Source organism: Rutidosis leptorrhynchoides, chromosome 6, assembly GCF_046630445.1.
Source record: "Rutidosis leptorrhynchoides isolate AG116_Rl617_1_P2 chromosome 6, CSIRO_AGI_Rlap_v1, whole genome shotgun sequence".
In the NCBI taxonomy this organism is placed as follows: Eukaryota; Viridiplantae; Streptophyta; class Magnoliopsida; order Asterales; family Asteraceae; genus Rutidosis; species Rutidosis leptorrhynchoides.
Window position 1 is genome coordinate 345,846,101 of NC_092338.1, and position 10,571 is coordinate 345,856,671.

The window sequence follows — 10,571 nt, forward strand, 5'->3', positions numbered from 1 at the left end:
CATAAAGAATTGACGGCTGACCTACTTTTGTAACTGTATTTCGGCTATCATCCCGAAAACGCACAACGACCTTTTTTTTTTATGAACTATTTGTTTCATATCTAGCTTAGGCAATTATTGTGAACATTTGGTCCCTATAAGAGCATTTATTTTTTAGACTTTTAGTTGATTTGTACTTGTCACAATTAGGGATAGCACCCGCGGGTCGTGGATGCGGATCCATTGGATCCATCACCCGTACCCGCGGATTTTTTTTAAGAGACATCCAATTGAACCCTTTTTCGTTGAAACAATTTGACTATATTTTTACTCCCCATTATTAAACGGGCCATTTTGATGCACACTCTTAAAAAAAATAATTTGTTTTTTAAGTTTTATTATTCAATCTCCTTTTTTCAACGGTCACGTTTTTAACAAAACATTTGACAAGTTTGGAAAAAAGTTTTTTATTGATTATCATCAAAAGTTTTCTATTGTCACTCTACTGGATGGAATTATGGCATACAACCAAAATTGCAACCCAACACTACATAAGAACAAAAAGGTTGTTTTTAATTAACATATGTATATGTGTTAAACTCGGAATAATAATAACTTATTTTAGAAAATTAACATAAGACATGTTGAAACATTTTTGTCACATTTAGCTCATCAAGTCTAATACTTATCATTGATAGATTTTATCACGTCTAGGAGATGTTTACTTTTTTCTTGTATTAAGTCCTACTTTCATTTACCTTTGTTTGGAAAAAAAGTTTTTTTTTTTACTTTGCTTTCCCCCTTTCTGTAAAACTCATTTAAACACTTTCTTTGTTTTTTTTTTTTTTTTTAAAAAAAACTTCCTTTTTTTTACGTTACCCGTAAATTATAAATATATAAAAAAAAACTTTTTGTTTAAATTTTTTTTTTCTAGTTTTTAAAAGGCCACTTGACCAATTTTTTAATTCTTTCACAACACCTGATATCGTGATCGTGACCTTTCACCAAAGCAAGAGATATTCTTGATAAACTAAACACGGACTCGTGTTTGAAATTGTCGGCCACAAAAAAAATTCATTTGATAAAAGTATATATTTTTTTTTTAGTTATAGAAGGAGACCACTTCATTTTCAATACTTCATTTTTGACAAAAAACTATTCCATTTTACCATCCCCTTTTTTTTTACTTTAACTTTTAAGATATACTTTTAATAAAAATACAAACTACTTTTTCTTATTTTAACTTTTAAGATTTACTTTTAATAAAAATACAAACTACTTTTTGTATTTTAACTTTTAAGATTTACTTTTAATAAAAATACAAACTACTTTTTCTTATTTTAACTTTTAAGATTTACTTTTAATAAAAATACAAACTATTTTTTTTTATTTTAACTTTTAAAATTATAAATTTAAGAATAAACATTAGTATGCATGAAATAAATAATGATTAATTGCATAAGTAATCATAAATGTTAGATAACATATAAAGACCCCGTCGTATTCGTATTGATCGGAATTAATCTCGACCCATGGTACCGTGTTGTCAAATGACGTGTTGCGTACATAAAGTACCGTGTTGTCAAATGACGTGTTGCGTACAATCATGAGGTCTTATTAACATAAATATAAATGTTAGTGAAGTTAATAAGAGTTAGATTACAGAAAATATAATTCAGGTGGTATAACCGACCATATATAACTTAAATAACATAAATATAAATGTTAGTGAAGTTAGTAAAAGTTAGATTACAGAAATATAATTCAGGTGGTATAACCGACCATATATAATTAAATAACATAAATATAAATGTTAGTGAAGTTAGTAAAAGTTAGATTACAGAAATATAATTCAGGTGGTATAACCGACCATATATAACTTAAATAACATAAATATAAATGTTAGTAGTCCAAAATTTGATATATTCGAGTCTGAAAATTATTAATAATTTCATACCTTGATTAGTGATTCGTAATCGTTTGAGATATCTTTTAATTACACTAAGCTTTTCGTGCTGATAACGTGTTATAATTCAGTAGGCTTATAACTACCTTTAGTGGTTCTTGACTGTAGAAGGTATATAGAGATAGAGATACTGTAAAACTGAGAAAACAAAGGTTGAACAAAAGGTATGAGTAATTGGTTTTTTATTTATAGAAAAATGTACAATGAGAGTTTGGTGGCATTTGGAATCTAGAGAGAGAGAGTGTTTTTGTTAACAAAAAAAAATACATACCATAAACTTTAACTCAACACACCTATTTATACTCAAAAAAATATACTATGCAATATCTATAATAATAATAAAATTATCATCCAATTATTACTTTTATAATATTTTCAAAATTTTAAGTCCTTTCAAAATTTTGAGCCATGTAATAATCTAAGTAAAAAATATTCTCATTTTCCAAATAGTTTGAATAGGAAAAAATTTTCGAACAAATTATGGAGTGATATATAACAAATATTTATATTTATATTTATGTTAATACCTACTCCTACTTGTACCATCTCTCTCAACTAAAACACACACACATATACATCTTTGCCCATTGCTTTCTCTCTTCTCTTGAAAAAGCTACTTAAGTCTTTGTTTCAACAAGTATACTTACCTGCCTGCAGGCCAGTGACGTTATTATCTTCATCAAAAACTAGTAGAGAATATATATATAGTTTCAGCAACCATCAAATGATTTGAATAAACAAAGTCAAATCAAATCAAACATAACCTTAATAATTAACACCCAATTCTTTTCTTTAAGGTATCCATTTATCTTTATCTGATTTATTTATTCAATCTCAAATTCCAGTTGTTCATCTTCTTTTTTTTTTTTTTTTTGATTTTAAAGAATGATATGACTTATCTTTCTGTGTTTCTAAAGTTCAGACACTCACCCATCCTTCCTATCTTTTTGGATAGCAATATCATTATTAGTACCTGTTACCTTGCAATATAAACATAAATAAATTTTACTGTTAAATAACATTTGTACCCATCTCCCCCATACATACATATATGTATTTACTGATATCTTTTATACATGTAGGTACTATCTATAAATCTATAAATCTATCTGTATATCTACCATAACTGCATGAACTCTCTCTTTCTCTCACACACAAATATATTCTCTTTCTCTCTCTAAAACTTATGATATGGGTATTATATTGTTATGATATGTCACTGTAAAAAAACTTCAATTCTTGAAAATCTTGAAAATTAAATCTCTTTTCTTGCAGCTTTTAGATGATGATGATATGAAACAACACGTGCACAATCATCATATCTCCATCACTAACCTCACTTCAGGTACCTCCTCAATCCAAGCATATTATTACTATTAATTAAATAATATAATATTAAGTTTAATTTTATATAGATACATAAATATTATTCTTTGTTGTACACTTGTACTATATGGTAACTTATGTGAATCTGATCATTCTTGAATTCATTTCTCAGGTTCTGTCTGATCATAATTCAAATCAAGAACAAATCTTTTAACTTTTCAACTGAATTTTATCTCCATTTGTTGCTTATGGGTTGAAAAAAAGTCTACTTTAGGCAGGTAAAAACCGGTTTCATTCGTGTTCTTCAATTTATTACAATCGACTAATCGATTATATACAAGTGTTTCAATTATGTGGGATTGAGTTTTGTTGTTGCTGTACTAAAATAACATCTCAATTTATGTTCAGATCAAAGAACTTTTTCCCAAATTCGTCAACAAATGGCAACATACTATAACGCGAATTCGGAGATTCAAGGTGGAGACGGGTTACAAACATTAGTTCTTATGAATCCGGGCTACGTTTATTATAATTCAGATTCGCAACAACAAGCAACACAACCGCAATCTGGCAATTTAATGTTTCTTGATTCTAATCATAACCAAGTAACCAACCACCATCAACCACCACCATCAGCCCAAACTCAACAATTTGTCGGTATACCGTTATCAGCATCACCACCATCATCAGTTCATTCGCAGCATGACGTGTCGTCACTACACGGGTTTATCCCGCGGGCCCAGTACATGTACAACCCGGTGGAGCTAGTGGCTCCCCCACCGCGAGAAGTTACACCGTTTCAACAAGGTTTGTCTTTGAGTTTATCGTCTCAGCAATCACGGTTCGGGACACAGGCGGCTGGTGGTGGCGGTGGTGGTGGATCGACGTCATCAGCGTCTGGGATGTCGAATAGTGTCAACGGTATGAATAATATGTTGTTGAATTCTAAGTATTTGAAGGCTACACAAGAAATTCTTGAAGAAGTTGTTAATGTTGGTAAAGTGGTTAAGGATGATCGGTCAACTGCGAATTTGAAGGCGGTCGGTGGCGGTGATGGGGAATCACCGCCACTGATCGCCGGAGAAGGACTTGGTAGGGCGGAAACCGCTACCAAATCCGAAGTTAGTACAGCTGAAAGACAGGAAATTCAGATGAAGAAAGCAAAACTTGTTAACATGCTTGATGAGGTAATTAAATTATAACTGATTGAACAAACTTATAAATAAGAAATTGTCACTATCAGAAAAGTTACTTTCAAGCTTTCTTGAAATTACTATACTAGTAACCTTGACAACTTCATTTTCACTCAAATTCTTTAACTTTGTTGTTAAAAATTTAACATTTTTTCTGAATTAATTTGTGGGTTTCTTAATATTACTAGAGTAATAAGCTTGACAACTTCATTTTCATTCAAATTCTTTAACTTTGTTGTTAAAAATTGAATCTTTTTCTGACTTAATTTGTGGGTTTCTTGAAATTACTAAACTTAACTTCTTCATTTTCATTCATATTTTTTTACTTTTGTTGATAAAGATTGGAACTTTTTCTGAATTAATTTGTGGGTTTTGAAGGTGGAGCAGAGATACAGACAGTATCATCACCAGATGCAAATTGTGATTTCGTGGTTCGAACAAGCAGCAGGAATTGGGTCTGCAAAAACTTACACAGCACTAGCTTTACAAACGATTTCGAAGCAATTCAGGTGCCTAAAAGACGCTATTATGGGACAGATTAATGCCGCTAGCAGAAGTTTAGGAGAAGATGACGGTTTAGGTGTCGGTGTAAAGGCTGAAAACGGTGGTTCGAGGCTGAAATTTGTCGATAATCAACTCAGACAACAGAGAGCTTTGCAGCAATTGGGAATGATCCAACATAATGCTTGGAGACCCCAAAGAGGATTACCCGAACGTTCTGTTTCTGTACTTCGCGCTTGGCTCTTCGAACATTTTCTTCACCCGTAAGAATCAACCTACAAATCACTATCTTTATACTGAGTTTTTCAATTGGGCAATGATTCGTGCAACAAAATTTGTCCATACACTACCAAAACTGCTTTAGAAGGTTATATAGTATAAGGTTATACAGTATAAGGTTATGCATGTTTAGTGGTGTATGGATGGTTTTGATGGTGTACAAATCATCACCCTTTTCAATTGATCAACAGATCGATAACGAATACATATTAATATATGATGCAGTTATCCTAAGGATTCGGACAAGCATATGCTTGCGAAACAAACAGGTCTTACTAGAAGTCAGGTAATAGATTAACTCATACTCTGTTTCGGTCAATTTCGTGCATTACATTGATTTATTTATTATTATTATTTTTTTTCGTTTTGAATTTGAATTGATTACGTTTTAGGTTTCGAATTGGTTCATAAATGCTAGAGTAAGGTTATGGAAGCCGATGGTGGAGGAGATGTATCTGGAGGAAATCAAGGAACAAGAACAAAACGGTATCGAAAATCATAATTCAAGCAAAAACGAACAAATCGAAGATAATTCATCTTCGAAACAAGAGAATAGCGTTTCACCATCGAGCTCAAACAGAGGATTCAAAACGACAAAACAAGAAATTTCGTTCCATCAGCCACCGTCAATGACGGTTTCCACCACCGTTTCAACATCACCAACTGCCACGGGAATAAATTTTCAAAACCCGAACGGTTTCAGCCTCAACGGAACCCTAGAAATGGAAGGAATCACACAATTCAGCCCCAAAAAACCACGAAACGACAACCGACAACTTCAGAACCAGAACCAACATTTCACACTAACCGCCAACAACCAAACCGACTTCATGGGCGGGTTAGGCGGTTATCCAATCGGTGAAATCGGAAGGTTTACACCCGAGCAATTTCAGCAACCATACCATGGAAACGGCGTCTCGTTGACTTTAGGCTTACCACATTGTGAAAACTTATCGATTTCTGGGACCCACCAGAGTTTCCTCTCGAATCATATCAGTAGAGGACAGGAACTAGGGGACGAACATGCATACATGGCGATGAATCAACCATCGTCGTCACATTCATCAGCCATGTACGACTCGATGAACATTCAAAACCGTAAGAGGTTTGCTGCACAAACTTTACCAGATTTTGTTGCTTAAACAAGATCAAGATATCAACAAAATAAGAACAAGATTTATTACTAGAACGACAGATATATACTTTGATGCATTAAAGAACAATAACCGTTATATCGATACAGATTAGGTAAATTTTATGAATCATTGAATGATTTCGGGACTGTATATTAATTTTGTGTCAGCAGATGCATATAGATGGATTGGATAGTATATATTGTATGTATGTAAAACTAGTTATATATCTTTGGTTTGGGGGTATACAAATACAATACTTATTATCATCTTCATTTTCCTATCCATATTTTTAGCAGTTAAAGTCCGATTTTTAACGATTTATAAAGTAAAAATCAAATAATCAGTTTCACTATACGCAAACGCTAGATATTGATTAACCACGACTTGAAAACACAATAAACTAATGATCACATTTAAAATGCAAAGGCAGACATGGTCCAGGTCATAAATTCTAAGACCAATGAGTGGTTCAGCGAACGTTCTTTTAGGTTACTTTCGCTAAAGGGTACTCATTAGTACGATCGTGCTTAAGGCATTCAATGTTTTAAAGGTGGCCATCTGTACCTGTCAATGCCCAAATTAACACGCGAAATAAATTACTGCAATAAATATGAAAAATGAACTGCAGGTACATTATTTTTTTGGCAATACATATATGGATCATGCTAGAATTATAGTGTGTAAGATATCATCACATAAAAGCATAAAGTAGCCAAGGTCTTTATCAAATGGTGACTAGTTATTATTACTATGATTGTTAATAATATGAAGCTACATGCTGACTGTGTCCTTGGGTACTGCATATTCTGTAAGGCTTATAAAGGTCATAACTGATATCTGCAGGACAACCCAATTATTGAAGAATATAAGTGACAAAAGAATGAGGCCCAATATTCCAAGTACTAAACCTAAGTTAAAATTAAACTTATAAGTAAAACGTACAACGAAAATTAGCGAAGGAAAACAGATTGGTAGCTTTCTAGAGTAGGTGTGGCAATTATTGATGGCCTGACAACAAACAGATGCGTTATGGGTTTGGGTCCAAAATGGGTTATACGACTGACCCTTTATATTTTGGGTAGTATTCACGTCAATATATCCAACCCATTTCATACCCGCCTACCGTTTAGCTTCCAAAGCTTTTTTGCATTGTCAGTTTCAGTGCTAATCTAAAACAGAAAATTCAGTACATAAAAGCACAGAATATAATCCCTACAAACACTCAAGCCCTATTTATATGCACTTTCCTAATAATAATCATTTCTATAGCATTCCATATAATCATATGTGGAACAATGTAGGTGGTTAATGCAGTTATTCAGCAACAAAGTAATGAATTGTATACAACTAAGTTATAGCATTTTTATCATACCATTGGAACCAATTGTATGTGAAAGTCTTCAATTAGCAACTTTGGATCAATAAAACCACCTCAAATACTTCTGTAAGATCTGGATACCAAATATGCTTATTTTGCTACCACTCAGCCATAATATCCACCTGTTCGACATCAAACTTAATTACTGAACAGCCATCTTAATCAGTTTATACAGAATCGATTGAAAGCTTCAAGAGCCTCACGAATGAAAGCCACATTCTCACCATATGAAGCCGTTTTTGAGGCAAAATCACACTGCCATATCGATGGCCTCTAGAAGCTACGTTAACAACTTTTAGCGTTGTATCAAGCATTTCACCCGTTGATTTTAACTTATCTGGTCAACAGCCTCGACTATGTTTTCCGATTCATCTATCTTATTCTCCACAAAATCCTTTAATATATCCAATTTGGCCAATATCTGACAGGCCCAACACGTATCTACCAAAAAAGCATTAAAATTTATGCATTTCGCCCGTTATATTTACCAAAAAAGCATTAAATTTATGCATTTCGCCCGTTCCACAAGCAGTATTCACTACCTTATATAATCTTGATAACAATTCCTTAAAACATTGTGTTTGGATTTTATATCTTCATCAGAGCATCATCATCTTAGTTAAGCATGCATTCAATCTGTTCCTAAGCCGTTGTTTTCAAGTCAATCATCGTTTGTGGCAACGTTGACGTGGCAAACTTAGTTGTGAAGAGAAATATCTTGACTATTGTATTAGGATTCACCAGTTGAAGACGTGTGAAAATCGGTTCAGGTAACAAACTCATACTCGGAATAATTTTCAAAATCTCCTCCTCTTCGGCCTCTTCCTACAAAGAAGCTATTTCATGGCAGCCAAAATTTACAAACCAATTAGAGCATACCAAGAGCATTCTTTACATCGCGCCACATGTCATTTGTAGAACACTTAGGGCCTGTTTACTTTCCAATTACAACTCTTAGTTCAGTAAGTAAAATTGTAGTTTCTTTGTTACTTAATCTGAAAATTGGTCTGTTTTTAGGAGACATAGAATCAGAATAAGACACCTTTTCCCCATAAGAGACAAATGAAAACAAAACTAAAAAACAAACAGCCCCTTAGTCCTTAGTCCTTAGTCCTAGTCCTTAGTCCTGGTATAAAAGAGCCGTAAGACTACGAGGTACGGGTATCAAGAATTTGAGATTTCGTCCAGCTTTCGGATGTCTTTAAAATATTAGCTCTTTCTTATAAGAATCTGGCAATGGCAATACATCCACTCATCACGGTCATCGGATGTTCTTAGTCTTGCAACAACGTCACTCATTAAAGCGGTCAACAAATTTTACTCCCTTCGACGACAAAAAAACCCATTAAACATGTATATAACTGATGATATATCAAGTCAATCTTCATAAGAAACTGTATTTGAAGTTTCAAGAGCATGCAGCAGTAGCACATCTGCACATGGTTTTATCAAACTTTGATTCTCAATGTTCTAATTCGTTCATCATTATTGTAATAAACCTATGAAGTTAACTTTAAGTCTGAGTGAAATAAGTAAAAGGGAAAGTGGGAAAATAGGATTCATCATACTATCTTCTTTCAGACAATTTAACAAACACCTTGTGAGCATCAAAACTTGAACCATCCCTTGCAATCCAATTCATACAGTTTACTTCATTATGTAATAGTAAATCAACATACAAATATATTCCATAAAAGGACAAATGAATTGATAAACAACAACAAACTTTTTTTTCACAAGCGTCGCCTAAAATAATATTTTTAGAATGAATATGGAGTAGTTTTTTGTTAACTGAATTGATTGATTTTATTTTTAAAAGAAAAAGGATAAAAGCTGAAAATTGGTACTGCAAATGACAAACCAAAAGGGCTAAAGAGTAAATACACACGTTCAACCGTCAAAACTCGCTGGTTTACGGCTAGCATACGCGCAAAAACTGACCAATGGGCAGAGGCCACCGCTAGCGCCGACGTAATTTGTATTAAAATACTTTAATTAATTTTTAATCAAGAATTAATTAATCATTATAAACGAATGGTGTAAACATATTTCTTTGTTTTCACTACTAAATAACGTAGTATATTTTTTAGTTTAATCGCATAGCTATGTTGTGTGATGAGAAATGATGGATACATAAAAAGATAAATTTCAAAATTAGAATGAGTGAATAAGATAAGTAATAATATAAGTACATTCGATTTTACAAAATGTATTACAAACAAATGCTAACAATTTTTATAGACCATTTCAATACAAAATGCGAGTAAAATGGGTCTTACAACGAGTACAGAGAGTGCTAACCCTATGTAGAGTGGTTTTGTATAGGTCATGTAGACCAATTAAGGAACTTGATGTGCGTTTGTTACTTCTTAATTGAATGATTCGGCGTTAGATGTTAAATCATTCAGCACTTAGTACGTTGTTTTTGACCTCTGAATGACAAATGATGTTTAATGGTTCAACATTCACTACTAAACAATTCAGAGTTGGAATTTTCACTCAATCATTAAATAATTAAATTTTATTTAATATTCTCTTTGAATTATATTAAGAACATTAATTAAAGAACTATATTGTAGTTTTTATTCATATCAAAGGCTAATAAGAAAATTTTACATTATTCACATTATTCGTTCAAAGTGATTATCAAACAATTTATTGTCATTCAGAACCTTTGAATCATTCACATTATGAATCCATCGGTGTTTAATCATTCAGTTTTATTAAAAGCACCTTTAGAATGGTTTTGGATGGCTATAAAGTGTTTTCAGATAGTAATGAGTCAAACCTTAAGTCCGAAAGAAGAAGAAATC

The 10,571-nt window shown here is 32.6% G+C and overlaps 1 protein-coding gene and 1 long non-coding RNA gene across 2 annotated transcripts; one reads left to right on the forward strand and one right to left on the reverse strand.

Moving 5' to 3' along the window:
* The first annotated feature begins 2,499 nt into the window (after positions 1-2,499).
* LOC139856140 (BEL1-like homeodomain protein 1) lies at positions 2,500-6,648 on the forward strand. The gene is made up of 7 exons (XM_071845371.1): positions 2,500-2,742; positions 3,221-3,290; positions 3,444-3,549; positions 3,680-4,458; positions 4,843-5,228; positions 5,470-5,530; positions 5,637-6,648. Exons 4-7 carry the CDS (start codon positions 3,712-3,714, stop codon positions 6,384-6,386), a joined length of 1,944 nt encoding a protein of 647 aa, XP_071701472.1. The 5' UTR covers positions 2,500-2,742; positions 3,221-3,290; positions 3,444-3,549; positions 3,680-3,711; the 3' UTR covers positions 6,387-6,648.
* A 116-nt stretch (positions 6,649-6,764) lies between these two features.
* On the reverse strand, positions 6,765-8,675 carry LOC139856124 (uncharacterized). Its single transcript, XR_011761684.1, has 4 exons — positions 8,301-8,675; positions 7,983-8,199; positions 7,753-7,880; positions 6,765-6,944 (listed from the first exon to the last, which is right to left on the reverse strand). It is a non-coding gene; the product is annotated as an uncharacterized lncRNA (long non-coding RNA).
* Between the last annotated feature and the right edge of the window lie 1,896 nt (positions 8,676-10,571).